At 40.5% G+C, this 15,460-nt stretch overlaps 1 protein-coding gene across 10 annotated transcripts in view; it reads right to left on the reverse strand.

Moving 5' to 3' along the window:
* Nucleotides 1-8,661: 8,661 nt before the first annotated feature.
* The window catches only part of huwe1 (HECT, UBA and WWE domain containing E3 ubiquitin protein ligase 1), a 57,989-nt gene continuing 51,190 nt past the window's right edge, over nt 8,662-15,460 (reverse strand). For all 10 annotated transcript variants that reach the window (XM_053482301.1, XM_053482310.1, XM_053482307.1 and 7 more), the window contains exons 73-82: nt 15,013-15,162; nt 14,684-14,929; nt 13,630-13,747; nt 13,407-13,547; nt 12,956-13,243; nt 12,642-12,747; nt 12,319-12,436; nt 12,030-12,211; nt 9,651-9,841; nt 8,662-9,531 (exon numbers count right to left, since the gene is read on the reverse strand). In XM_053482301.1, coding sequence (XP_053338276.1) covers nt 9,429-9,531; nt 9,651-9,841; nt 12,030-12,211; nt 12,319-12,436; nt 12,642-12,747; nt 12,956-13,243; nt 13,407-13,547; nt 13,630-13,747; nt 14,684-14,929; nt 15,013-15,162 — 1,643 coding nt within the window. In that variant the 3' untranslated portion in view covers nt 8,662-9,428. The remainder of the gene's footprint in view (nt 9,532-9,650; nt 9,842-12,029; nt 12,212-12,318; nt 12,437-12,641; nt 12,748-12,955; nt 13,244-13,406; nt 13,548-13,629; nt 13,748-14,683; nt 14,930-15,012; nt 15,163-15,460) is intronic.

Genomic DNA, 15,460 nt, shown 5'->3' on the forward strand with positions numbered 1-15,460 from the left:
AAAAAATGCACACACGCACACACTCTCACATATACACACTCCCTCTCAGACTCGCTCGTTCTCTCCCTCCCTGCGCCTGATTCGCTGATGGCTGGAGGTGACATCACCCTTTCTCTCCATCTCCCTGCCTCTTCCCTCCTTCATGCTCGTTTTCCCTCCCTCCTTCCCTCCTTCCTTCCTCCCTTCTCCTCTCTGCTTTTGGACCATTCCTTTATTGTCTCCGCTCTATCTTCATTGCCGTGCTCAATACCAGCCTGATCGGGTCGATGAAGGAGAAATCCAATCAAGCTGAGACAAGATAGCGTGACGGTTTTGCGTCAGAACATGGGATGCTGGCTTTGCTAATTAGTGCATAATTGTGCCACATCTGCAGAGCTCCACTGGAAAGGTTTAATGATTATCACTACCTCAGTTTGGCAGGACAATGATGTAGGTTGGGTAAGTAGAGGGAGGACAAGAATAAGAAGGAGAAGCAATGAGGGACAAGAAACATTTATACCAGTGGAGGAAATGAACAGCTTAGCCTGGGAAAAGGAACACCTCCAAAGGAAATATTTTGGTGACTGCGAGTCACATTACTGATGTTCAGGAGGAGGAAAATAAATCAATGGGAGAAAATAGTGTTCCAAGTGTCTGCTTCATCATTTTCCATAAATACCCAAGAAATGCAAGCGTTTTTATTATTTTTTTCTTGAAGACCAAAGCAGTGACAGTGAAAGTCCATATTAAAGGTCGAGCTGATCTCTTTAAATCATCTCAAAATAATCTCTCGTGATTCCTGTTCAACCCCAGAGTCTGACCCGAATCCCTCCACCTCGGAGGGTCGAGACAGGCCAGACCACATGCTGCGGAAAGCATAAACACACACACACAACCCATGATTCTAATCAGAAACTAACCCCAGCTTTCCGTTTGTCCAGTCTGAGCTTCGGTAATAGATTTGTACTGCGCGATTCACATGTTGCACCTCGTGAAATGAGGTGAAACGCCAGAATCTATGCAAATCACAATTGATTTGAATCAACCATTTGCAAACGTGACCATGGGTAACTTCAGACAATAAAAGCCAAATCATTCTATAGTGAAGATAAAACGCTCACAAAAAGCTGGTATTGAATACAGCTTGTTCTGGTTTCAGAAAAGGAAGCAGATCACCGGTACAAAAATGCGCAGTGAAAAAAAAATTGGAAACCTCCATTTCCATTAGTTGTGCTGTGTTGCAGAGCAGCCATGTTTTTCACTTTCTTATTCATGAGAATCACACAATGGACCTTTAGATGTAACTCATATTGTTTAGCAAGACACTCATGTTCTAGAAACAGAACAATAATGGCATATTATGTGGTTTGAAATAAGGCTGTTTATTTGATATATTTGGATATACTACGTTCAGCAGACTGCATAGTAAAGTAGGCTATTCATCACCAAACCCCACTGATATGCTGCCTGGCCAAAAATATATCACGTTTAGCTTTGATTACAGCCAGTGTGTGTGTGAAAATGGCTCCTCGTGTTCCCAGAGCCACTTATTTACTCTCTCACTTATCGTCTATACAGCTTTATCCTGTAGACTTTGGTGCTGATCCATCGCACGGCACCACACTAAAACAATCATTTACACATTATGGACAATTTAGGAACGCCAATTATACAACCTGCATGTCTTTAGACTGTGGGAGGAAAGCAGAGAACCCGGAGGAAACCCACCAAACATGAGGAGAAGATGCAAACTCCATTCAGATCGTCAACTGGACTTGGATTTTATTGCCACAGAACATTGCTGAGCCTGGACCTGACACCAGATCATAATACTGCCTCCAGAGGCTTGAACTGTGGGCACTATGCATGATGACGCACCCATCACTCCGGAACAGGATCAATCTGAATTCAGCACACCACATGATCTTTTTCAATTGCTTCAACGTCCATTCTTTATGCTCTCTAGCAAACCGATGCCTTTTTTTTTTTTCAATCGGCCTAACAAATGGATTTCTTATGGCCACACAGCAGTTTGCTCCCAATCCTGTGAGTTCTTATCGCATTATGTATGTGGAAATGTTCTTACTTTCACTATAAAACATAGCTTTTATTTCTCCCATCAATGTCAATCAGATTTTTTTTTCTGATCACATTTCTTGTCTGAAGTTTAAGCTTTTAGGTTTGAATTCTGAGTTGGACACTTCTTAACCCAATTGTAGTAATCGCAAATCACAAATCTCAACTCACAGTTGTTTTCTGAGCCTGATGCAGGCCACCAATTCAACCCTTCGGGAACAGTAACTATAAGTCTCCCTTGTCTAAAAAGAACAAAAGAAAAATACCAATGGTAATTTTTATAAATCCAGTGGACAGCTTTTCCTTCATTATACGCCGATAAAACCTGACACTACAGTATATAACCTTCATGAGAGTTTGAAGGGTGTGACGTTTATGTGTAATAATCTATTTCTCTGTCTTCTCCACATGAAATTAAAAGCCCCTTAACATCAAGAAGACATCAAGCACAGTACGGAACACAGAACACGTCTCAATGGTGCACACTTTTTAAAGAAGGCCGTACGTCCGTGAATGACGCTCCTGACTAAGGTGGCTCGAAGCGACTGCAGTTGTTTCTATGAACATTAAGCTAATGGAATGTCTGATCTTTAAAACTCGAAGTAGCATGGGATTATATAGAGAAATAAAGGAAGTTTTTACTCTTATAGTAAGTAAGTAAACAATGAACTCCTCAAAAATCAAGGAAGAGGTTTTCCCACTTTTAAAACTAGGACACCTCCCTCTAGAGCAGCAGTATTCAAAGATTTCTGCCAGATTACATCAAAATATTAGATAACAAAGTCTTGCAAACAACTGAGCTCAGTAAAAACCAAGTCCAGTCCTTTACAAGTCACTGTTGTACGATGAAACAATGTCGAGATCAGTGACGGAACGCGGCCCGAGGCTTTGCTCAGCCGCCGCCATTATCCGGCAATTACACACAGCCTCTCTGTCTGACTGACCGACCAGATGACCTCGTTTCTACTTAAATTAATTGATTTTAATTCGGTTAGCATCCTGAGAACGGTACAAACAGGCCGCCAGATCCAGCGGTGTCTTCCTGTTGTCCGAGAGTCGCACAGAAAAAGAAAGCAGCTGAGCTCTGGCTTTAGGTTTAGTCATGGTTACACACACGATCGGATTTTGTTCTGTCTGGAGTCTTCACCATACCAAAGTAGGACAGGGTGTGATGTCGAGTGTGGGAGCATATTAGCGTGTGCCATCGCGGGAAGTGAAAATCCCCCAGAGAAACATAGAGAAAGAGGGACACGGACAAGAGAGACAAAGAAAAGAACAGCAGTTAAGATTTATAGTGCCCTTGCTAGGCTTTGATCCATCTACATGCCAAGCTAATTTATGACGTTTGGCGTCATTAAGACTCCTGCTGATGATCTCTGTGTGTGTGTGTGTGTGTGTGTGCAAGGAAAGATCTCAGAGCCTAAGAAACTGCTTAGAAATGGATTCTGAAATGTGCATAAAGGGGATAGAAATATTAGTCTGTCAGTTAAAGAATGATAATTGACTTTGGAAAGATTGTGGAGATGGAAAAAAAAAGGACTCGATGTCGTCCTAATGATCCTGTTGTTCTGACTTTTGTCATGTGTGGAGATTGCTGACGATCAATGATGATTATCCTATATAAGAATATCCAGTATGTAATACATTTGCTTGCGAATATTAATACACTTTTCTTTTTGTGCATTAACTGCATAAACTACCCACAGGCACTAATTTGAATTGATGCATGTTGAAAAAAAACCCAACTAGCAATATTTTTTTATTACAAGCAATAAAAGCACCTTTCATGGAACCACCGAATGATTGCATGTTACAGACTCGTCTTTCTCTGCTGTGTGCATTTCAAATAAATGTAAATGCATGAGCGCGGTTCATAATTAATTAAGTGCTGCTGCCACATTTCCCTATGGCGGTGCTGGTGGTGCATTCACTCGAGAAACCATAAAGTGTTCGGAAAATGACCAATCTGCACATGCACGCTCTCAACTGCAGCTAATCTAACCATGTCATGTATAGGAACAGACTCTCAGCTCAGCAGGATGTGGTTCGATCGTGCAATGTCTTCAATCACATTTACCTTTCTGTTTAACTCGTCAAAAGCTGTTTTTAGCACTTTGGGTTGTGGCGTAGCCTGTTTAAGCAGAATTGGCTGCCTGTAAATGAGATGATCGCCCAATGTAGACAAGCAGTGCAGGATTATTTACTGAAGCCGGTGTTCACAAAAGGACCATGGAGTACTTCATGAAAAAGTGATATATTTCCTAAGAACCAATTAAAAGTGATGAACGCCATTAGTCTAATGAACTCCTATTTCACAGTACCGCTACACAAGCCTCATAATTTCCCCCCTATCAGGAAAGTTAATGTTCTTGATTTATACTCTGTCCAGCATAAACACAGGTTTTATACCAAGCTTTATGGCCCTTTCTCAGAAATGTCTCTTCATTAAGGAATGAAAGCTTTAACTTCATTCGCCCCCCCCCATCCTGCAACCCTTCCCTTTACTTCACACTCACTCCATCTTCCCAGTTTGAAGACAACTTCTCAACAACTCGGCTCCATCTGCATTATTTATAATAAACTAGTCAATAATTATCGAGCAGACCTAAACACGAGCACAAATCTGCATTATTTAGATGAGTTAACCATACTTATGCAACCCCCGAATGGACCTGTGCATTTAGTGCAAATCATCCAACACACTATAAAAGCAAATACATTATCTTTTACTTTACAGATAAAACAGTAGAACACTTGAAGTGGGACCACTTGTATAGAAGCCCCCACTCTCCCCCTACTGGTGAAGAGTCTTCAGTGCAGTCTGTGATTCATCCGAGTTGCACTTGAGATTTAACACATGGTACGCCAACTGCCAAAAGTATTCGCTCGCCTGCCTTCACAAGCATATGAACTTGAGTAACAACCGTTTTTTAATCCATAGGGTTTATAATGATGTTGGCTCAACACCCTTCTGGGAAGACTTTCCACGAGCTTTAGGAGTGTGTATATGGAAATTTTTGACCATTCCTTAAGAATTGCATTTGTGAACACCTGACTCACAGTATCCACACTAATTCATCCCAAAGGTGTTCTATCGGGTTGAGGTCAGGACCAGTCAAGTTCTTCCACACCAAACTTACCCATCCATGTCTTTATGGATGTTGCTTTGTGCACTGGTGCGCAGTCATGTTGGAACTGGTGTGGAGTTGTTTTTCAGGAGTTGGGCTTGGCTCCTTACTTCTAATGAAAGTAATTCTTAATGTTTCAGTATACCGAGATATTTTGGACAATTTCATGCTCCCAACTTTGAGGGAACAGGTTGTGGATGGCTCCTTCCTGTTCCAACATGACTGTGTACCGGTGCACAAACAAGAGACATAAAGACATGGATGAGTGAGTTTGGTGTGGAAGAACTTGACTGGCCTGCACACAGTCCTGACCTCAAACCAATAGAACACATTTGAGATAAATTCGAGCGGAGATTGGGAGGAGCCGGGCCTTCCTGGCCAACATCAGTCAGTGTCTGACCTCACAAATGGTCAAAACTTCCCCAAAAACACACTGCTATACCTTATGGAAAGCCGTTATAGCTACAAAGTGTGGTCCAATACCATATTAAACCCTGTGGTTTAAGAACTAAATGTTTCATATGTATGTGAATGTAGGCGAGTGAATACTTTTGCAATATAGTTTATGTACACTACGCTGTTTAGCCAAAACATTAACACTTTCACTACGTAAAATGAACAACACTGATCACCACCTACACACCAGCATACCAGTGACTAATGATGGGAAATTTTTATTATTTTAGTGACTCGGTTCTTTGAATCTTGTTTATCAAAATGAACAAATCTGTTTTTTTTTGAGTCCCAACACATCTACATACACAAATTTTGGCTATAGTTCCAGTAATAAAAATATTACAATGCAGCTCAGGACATATTATAATAAACAGGATGAGTAGCTCGCCTCTTATATCTTCTAGTCTGAGTTGTTTGTTCTTTTGAATTCTATTGCACTGCATAGTGTCTATGGCAGTCACGTGACAAAAGAACAAATCATCAGGACTTGAATGACTTATTAAGGAAAAACGTTCAATTCTGTTTCCTGTGTACCGCACTTCATAGCGTCTATGGGAGTCACGTGACAAAAGAACTCGGACTAAAGATTTAAAGGTAACTACTCATTTCTGTTTACTGCACATAATCTGTGGAGGTTTTGCGATGCTTTGATCTGTGCTGGGATCATTAAACGACCCATTACTACTAGTGACAGGATCATGGACAACCAAGGCTCACCCATGCCCATAAGGAACAAAGGCAACCCTGCAGGCAAAGAGCTTAAGAACATCCCAAATCCGCATCCCGAATGAGTGGCCATGTGATGCACCAGACAAACAAGCCAAACCGTGGAGGCCCAAACCTGCAATCCACACCACCAAAAGGATCTGCTGCCAACGTCCAGGGGCCACACCCCGAGAGGGCCTGCAGAGCCATGCCTCAAGGGGCTAGAACATGGGCACACATGAAACCCAAAACCTACCGTAGGTGCTTTTAATGTTAATGATAACTGTTATGTCTGACATTTTGTAAATAATATTTGTTCTGATCTAGATAGCATCTTAAAAACAAGATTTGAATTCTTCAGGTTTGATGTAAAGCATCTACACCATGCTTCCTAACAGAAATAATACGCTATTAAAGATGCAAATCCTAAACATCCCACTGAAGGCAGGTGCAGCACGCGTGTGGCATCTGAAAAGCTGTGATCACTACCTGGAGCTGAGCTTGTACGGTCATTATTTAAAACGTCCTCATAAACACGTTTATGTTGCAATATTTCTTTTTTTGTCGTTTGTGTGTTTAGTGATTTTCTCATGTCGTCAATGGAAAATCCAATACAGCAGTAAGAGAGACCGCAAATACTGGCCTCAAAGTTCCAATTGCAATGCGCCATGTCTCATCAAAACATGGGTTGTTCATAAGAGCACTGCACTCTAGCCTGTCTCCGCATCACAACACAGATGTGTTAATGCAGGAATATTCACCGGGCTTTAACCTAAAACTTGGCTTGACTAGATAATCATTTGGCGCTGGTATTAGCATGAACGTTGAAGCTTTGGAAGCTGATTTGTTTGAGCAAATGGTACAGGTGAGGTGACATTGCTGGACAGATTAAATGATTAAAGCACCACTTTCACTCTCTGGACTGAATCATTAAATGGATCTCTCTCTTTTTTAACCCTTAAATTAAGGGTTAAAACCCTTAAATTAAGTATAAAGAAAGATATCCAAGGTGGAGCTATCATTTAATGATTACCTCACTAGCTCTCGATTAGTCTAGCTCTAATGTTATGTTCACATGGGAAGAATGGTGGACTGATTCTTATGTTATTCTCAAAAAGGGTAGAGATCATTTCCAATGCGAGCAAAATGTCAACAGAAGGCTTAAAGTCTGACATTAAGGCATGGCAAAACTGAAATGATATCGGATCACTAAATTTAAAAACACACCAAAAAGGTGTAAATGCACCTTGATGAGAGGAAAACATTAAATTTTTCTTTCCCTGAATAAATAAAAGCCATCAATCTGAACTCAGAGGGAGGCCAAAGAAAGTGATATGAGCTAGAGAGAAGATGAACATGCTGTTACGGCACAAAGGCATCCAGATAAATTTAGCTTTCCAATAAATCTTAACTCTAAATGATATTACTCAGGGAAATATATTTATGCCAAGCTTCAATAAATGCGCTCTCTCTCTTTCACCTTGAATATAGTAAGAAACTCAGAGCCAGCAACCAGGCTTAGTGAAACCATGCTGCTTGTGACAAGTTAGTATTGAAGAGAAACAAGGTGGTGGAAGGCGACTGATGAACCATCCTAACCGCTCCTAAACGTTGATTAAAGATGGCTAAGACATACTGTTCAAAACAGGCCATGAAACCACACACATCCAAGTGAAAAAAAATAGCACAAAGGATGAAATCAGACTATGAGAGTAGGTGGTGGGGTAATGAATCAATTAGCAAAATTTCCTTAATAATCAGAAAATGGGGATTTTTCATTTCAAAAATGACTAAGAGCTGCTGTGCTTAAGTGTGTAAAGTGTACTGGACCTTTCTGACATTGTCACATCTGGATCATCAGCAACACACAGGGCAGGGATACTAATGGGTCACCAACCATTCTCCTGTCACACATTTATATCAAGAAACTTGGTGTATAAAAAGTATTTCCACTGAATGTCTAAACCCACCTGAAATTAAAATTATCTAGCTTTAACCATGAAGGTATACGAGACAGCTCACTCAAAGAGGAAATATTTAAAGACAAACATCCTTCCTGGTTTGATGTTTCAGTTACCCAAATGGTATGGCCCAAAAGCAGAAGGCTTCCTTTTAGACACAGACTAGTTCCTCTCAATGTTTCTCTCTGGTTCATTCAGTGAGTATCTAAATCCAGATCAGCTGTTGCTGGACAATGTGTGTTGTTAAAAGTGCTGTACAAAAGACTTTATTGAGTATGCTCGTACTGTAAAGTGTAACATATGTGGTGCAAAGTTCAAACTTATTGGTTAAAACACTTTTAGTAGACACAATGATATCCATTTTATGCATTTATTTACGTAGCAATTTATTCTCTGTTTAGCTGCTGTCTCAGCAGTCTTATAACCACGGCAGAAGACTCATGGTTCTTCTCATCAGTCCTTCACTTTCACTAATCTCTGTGTTCCTTCCCGAAAATACCACAAAAGATGCCTAAAAATGTTACCTTTTGAAAAGTTCCTGCGTTTTTGCAAGTTTTGCATCAAAACTCTAAACTCCACCCCGCCCCCTCCCGCCCCCCAGCTCCCCATTTTCAAAGCTAGTGAGGTCACACATTAGCAACAGAGGACAATCAATCTTTTCCATTATACCCCAAAATTTTATAACCATCCTTTTCACACACACAAGCAACCTTCTTGTTTTAACAGCCAGAGAGAAACAAAAATGATTAAACATAAACTCCCAAACCTTTTTTTTTTTTTTTTTTTTTAAACAGAGAAAACAAACTAAATGGGAAAACGTCTTTGTATTAGTCCACGTAGATCTTCCAACACCGTCTCTTAGGTCGGCATTTTAACTTGGATGGGAGACACACAAATATACCAAAAATACAGTTCTGTGTGTCAATGAGAGGCTTTGTGTGTAGTAGGCAATGTCATAATGACAGTCTTGCTCACTCGCTCAGTTGTCCTTTTACATGGATTAGAAAGAAGTAGGTCTTGGCCGTCTCTACGATAGTGTGAATATGTTTGTGTCATAAGTTAACATTATGTGAGTTTTAAATCAGTGTCGGGTGTGTGCGCGCGTGTGGATTGAGGAAAGTCCTTAGGCCAGTCCGAAGCCCTCTGAGCATTCCTGAATGGCCAGCAGCAGCATGTGTCTCAACTTCTCGTAGCTCTCGTAGGCTGGAAGATCCAGCTGGTTAAAGCTAAAGGGAGATAGAGAGGTATTACAATAAAGGTATTTGATAACATCAGCTTTACATGCGTATTCATATTAAGGGTCTGTATGGGTAAATTATAAGTATTATTATTTTTTAAAGCTTACCAAGTGTGTGCAGAGGGAAGGCGGTCAGTGGAGCGGTCATCGCGGTGAATCTGAAACTTCTGGATGCCGTTCATGCCCTCCAGTGCAGCGAAGCCCTGCAGAGGCACTTTGGACGTGCCCGTGACAAACTGCAGGAACTTGGCACGGTCTGCTTGGTCAAAGGAACGCAGTGCACGCCAGAACCACTGGATCTGCAAACGCAGAGACAAGAGATTACTTTCAGAATGCGACATAAACTTGCATCTAAGCTAAGAAAGAAAACAGTTTGGGGGAAAAAACAAAAAAAACAACCAAAAAAAAAAAAAAACACTAAAAACCACGACACAGGATAGAGTGCATTATAATTTAATTCTACGTTTGCCTTAGAAGTCGTCAGCTGAGAAGTAAATTGCATCACCCCAGCATACATAGCAAAACAATGAAACTGGAGAAGCCCCTGCACACTTTTGTGTTCCAGCTCATATTCATCTTAACTTAGCAGATTTATTGGAGCGGTTTCTTTTTTTTCCCAGTGCATTAAATCTCATTTTATGTCTTGCTTTATGCATGTGCTCTTACCAGCTGGAAATGAAAAAGGGCTTTCACAGTCTATAACAGTACAGACCCATCAATACACTAACATTCCTGAATATATATACAGTCATGTGAAAAAATTAGGACACCCTTTGAAAGCATGTGGTTTTTTGTAACATTTTTAATAAATGGTTATTTCATCTCCGTTTCAACAATACAGAGAGATTAAAGTAATCCAACTAAACAAAGAAAACTGAAGAAAAGTCTTTTCAAGATCTTCTGTAAATGTCATTCTACAAAAATGCCTATTCTAACTGAGGAAAAAGATAGGACACCCTCACATGTATTCCCTCTTAAATTGGCTCAGATCTCACACAGGTATATCACACCAGGTGCACATAATTAGTAGATCGTTACTCTGCATGTTGAATGAGGCTTGCCCTATTTAAACCTCAGACATTTAGTTTGGTGTGCTCCTGACTGTTGAAGTGAGAGTGAGCACCATGGTGAGAACAAAAGAGCTGTCAGAGGACTTCAGAAAAAAGATTGTAGCAGCCTATGAGTCTGGGAAGGGATTTAAAAAGATCTCAAAAGATTTTGAAATCAGCCATTCCACTGTCCGGAAGATAGTCTACAAGTGGAGGGCTTTCAAAACAACTGCCAACATGCCCAGGACTGGTCGCCCCAGCAAGTTCACCCCAAGAGCAGACCGCAAGATGCTAAAAGAGGTCTCCAAAAACCCTAAAGTGTCATCTCGAGAACTACAGCAGGCTCTGACTACTGTTGATGTAGAAGTACATGCCTCTACAATCAGAAAGAGACTGTACAAGTTTAACTTGCATGGGAGGTGTGCAAGGAGGAAACCTTTGCTTTCCAAGAGAAACATCGAGGCCAGACTGACATTTGCCAGAGATAAAGTTGACAAAGACCAGGACTTCTGGAATAATGTTCTTTGGACAGATGAGTCCAAAATTGAATTATTTGGACACAACAGCAGAGGACATGTTTGGCGTAAACCAAACACAGCATTCTAAGAAAAGAACCTCATACCAACTGTGAAGCATGGAGGTGGAAGTGTCATGGTTTGGGGCTGCTTTGCTGCAGCAGGACCTGGTCAGCTCACCATCATAGAATCCACGATGAATTCTACTGTGTATCAGAAGGTGCTTGAAGAACATGTGAGACCATCAGTTAGAAAATTAAAGCTGAAGCGGAACTGGACCATGCAACATGACAATGACCCAAAACATACTAGTAAATCAACCAAAGATTGGCTGAAAAAGAAGAAATGGAGAGTCCTGGAATGGCCAAGTCAAAGTCCAGATTTGAATCCCATTGAGATGCTGTGGGGTGACTTGAAAAGGGCTGTACGCGCAAGAAACCCCTCAAACATCTCACAGCTGAAAAAGTTCTGCATTGAGGAGTGGGGTAAAATTTCCTCAGACCGATGTCGAAGACTGGTAGATGGCTACAAGAACCGTCTCACTGCAGTTATTTCAGCCAAAGGAGGTAACACTCGCTATTAGGGGCAAGGGTGTCCTATCTTTTTCCTCAGTTAGAATAGGCATTTTTGTAGAATGACATTTACAGAAGATCTTGAAAAGACTTTTCTTCAGTTTTCTTTGTTTAGTTGGATTACTTTAATCTATCTGTATTGTTGAAACGGAGATGAAATAACCATTTATTAAAAATGTTACAAAAAACCACATGCTTTCAAAGGGTGTCCTAATTTTTTCACATGACTGTATATATACACACACAATAAACGACTAAATATTAATGTAATTAAAACCTGCACCTTTAAACGGAATTGGCAGCTGTACTACCGACAAATGGTTGAATTTTAAACCCATTGTGTAGACCTACTTGGATAGAGCTGGACTGGTACTTGTGGTACTCTGTATTGGCCTTAAGATCATCAATGTCGATGGTTGGTAGGCCTGAGATGAGCAGCTCCAGCTCCTGCTCTGTGAAGATGGAGATGAGCCTCTTGGGGATGATCTCATAGAAGCCCTCCAGAAAGGCTGCCAGCTGTTTACGAATCGCACCTGCAGATATGAGACAAAAGACAACATTTTGTACACAGACGACACTTCCTGATTCGATGAAATCTTACAGAATTTGTTGACACTTGGATTGCAGATTCAAAGCTCACCGGTCATCTTCATCTGGCAGACCAGGTGCACATACTCCTTCTTGTTCTCTTCAGTCACCAGGATGTTGGCCCCATTGGGTTTTAGATCCCTCACCTCACACACCCCAAACTCCTGGACCTGTAAAAGAAGGGAAATTAATGCTTTCGTCTACCTGATCAGTAGTGTTTCTACATATATATATATATATATATATACATATATATATACATATATATATACATATATATATACATATATATATATATATATATATATATATATATATATATATATACATATTTATGTTTAAACACCACTGGTCAACGGATGTGATAATCAGTACCTCAGTGCTGAATGTCAGCTCATAGCCCAGTGTGGACACGTCATTCTCTAGTAGGTAGACCAGGCCTTGGAAGAAAGGATAATCCTCACTCTCCATGTCAGTGTACCTAGAGAAAAACAACAGTTTTTCAGTCGCGTCACAATGGAACGTCCTAAAATATGTAATTTAGAAAAATAAATACAACAGAACTTGCCATGATTTAACTACTTTAAATATATAATCAGAATCAGCCACCCAAGAATAGTTCTATACGTTTAGTTAAACAGTAAAAGTTTGTATTTTGTGAAATAAGTGAAAACAGTATATATATATACCTAACACTCTTTCCCAGGATGTGTTTGTAGAAGCTGCGTGTGAAGTAGCACTCCAGTAGTCTGTTATCGTACACAGCTTTGGCCACCACCCGCCCGACGAACTTGAAATAGCTGAGATGGTTGGGATTGCAGTGAGAGGATGGGTTGATGGTGTAGGTGACCCGGTCTCCAGGTGACGTGCGGAACAGAGCATACATGGGGTTAAACATTTCTCTGGAAATGATCATGTACCACTCTCTCAACAGACCTCCAGCATCCTGGCCCTCTTCCCCTTCAAACACGATGTACCTGAAAGAGTACAAAGACATGAGCGTGAGTAACAGAGTTAAAACATTTATTTTGCTGTGGGAAAAAAGCACTGCAATAATACCAACAATGATTTTTTTTCCTAAAAATGAGTAAGTAGTATAGTTTGCAGTTTGATAGAGCAACTCCCTATTAAAACACCCACAGTCTGTTCTTCATGTCCTCTGGGCTCTTGCGGTGCAGCTCTCTGTAGGAGTCCTCAAAGACATGATCTCGCCTTACATGGACAGCCATGTCCTCCTTCCTCAGACCCTCGTCCAGGCGTTCCAGTTCCTGACGGAAATACCTGAGGCACGAACACACACATTATCCCAAAGCCCAGAGGTGTTTAATACAAAAACAACAAAGGCAGTGCGTGTGTGACTTACTTGCGCTTGACATCAAAGTCAAGAATGCGAATGTAGTCCACGAGGACAGCAAAAGGGCCGTCAGCTAGGTGTGTAGTGGACTGCCGCAGGATCTGGTTAAGCACCGTTCTGTGGGTCTCTATTTCCGGAAGAAACAAAAAGATTATAAATATGACTTATTCAATAAACAGTAAGTATTATTAATTATTAACCAAAAGTTAACAAAACTTTTTTTGTTAACAAAAAAAAAAATGACAAAAAATATTTGTTGACGAGCCTTTTCCTATGACTAAGACAAGACGTCGTGGATATCAATTGAACAGTGACAAAATCAGCATGCAATATTGTTGATGAAAAAAGACAAGACTACAATGTGGTTTTAAAAATAAACTACTAAAACAATTGTCTTTATTTTAGTCACAATCCGCTGCGATACGATTCATTCATGATGGTGTGAGCAGCAGTATTTCCCAGAGGACAGTGCGCTGCAGTGACGGAATGTTACAATTTCATTCATCTTTAATCATGACATCAAATTAAAAAAAAAAACTTTCTAAATGTTAAGACAATTATTTTGTGAGGGGAAAAAAGGTTTTGGTTAGACTGGATTCATGATAGGGTTATTGCTTTAGCTATAAGTTTTGTTGCTAAAATGTGAAGTTTTTTATTTACTAAAACTAGACTAAAATACTTAAGGGCTCCTCTGACTAAAACTAGACTAAAATGTGGTCAGACATTTTTTTGACTAGACAAAAATAGGATAATACTGACCAAGTATGACAAAAAAAAAAAAAAAAAAAAAGAGATTTATCCTGGGACTAAAACTAAAAATAGCTGACAAAATTAACACTAAACAAAAAAACAATGAAGAGGGGGAAAACATCCTTATCAAACAAATATATAAAAGAAATTGCGAAAATTAACCAGAAAGAGCAGACCTGTATGTTCTACAACGTTTTCTAAAAACTAATGTTCATTACTGATTGCTCTCGTGACAGACACTGTATGATTACTCCACAGGACATTTGGGGGAAACTTGTGTGATACCGTTGCGACGTATTAGTGTTGAACTTACCGGCAAAACGAAGAAACTTTTGGGTGTCTGGGGGCAAGTTGGAGGAGATGTGCATTGAGGAGGGCTCTCGGGAGAAGAAGGGGTCGAGTGAGGATGGGGTGGCAGGGGTAAGTGGGGCGGGTGAGAGTGGAGGTGGCTCGTCTTTGATGTGGGACAGCTGGCTCTCTCGGGTATCCCGCACGGGTGGTTTACTCTCTCGCTCTGTAGCATGCACCAGAAAGAAGGCCTCCACTGCTGGCTGCAAGACTTTAAAAACAGGACCACAGTGTGAATTTAAATCGGCTTTTATCGTTTTAATCGTTAAGGCGTGAGCAGTGGTTTGCGATTACCCAGAACAGCATGCTGATCATGCGACTCCTCCAGCTCTTTAAGACACTCGCCCAGCATGTCCCAAAGCTCATCCAATAAGAGCTGCTCGCTTAGCAGGGGCAAATCTGGTAGACGCTCCTCCTGTTCCTGCTGACTACTGGTGTCTTCGCCTGAACGTGCAAACTCTAGTTAAATTTTTATACATAATCAAACATCTAATCTGTAGAATTCTAATAAATGAATTCTAAAGACGTTGGCTTTATAAGAACACAACAAACATGGTTACACAGGTAGTCCCCAACTTATGAACAGGTTCTGTTCCGGGAGCAGGTTTGTGAGTCCGATTTGTTCTCAAGTCTGACAAAGTGAGTCTTTACATTTTATATTCGTGACAAAGGTGTATAAAGAACACCAATCCAATTGACTAATTATCCCTGTCTGCTTTTCCCACACCCAAAAACAGTAACT

Source organism: Clarias gariepinus, chromosome 22, assembly GCF_024256425.1.
Source record: "Clarias gariepinus isolate MV-2021 ecotype Netherlands chromosome 22, CGAR_prim_01v2, whole genome shotgun sequence".
NCBI lineage: Eukaryota > Metazoa > Chordata > Actinopteri > Siluriformes > Clariidae > Clarias > Clarias gariepinus.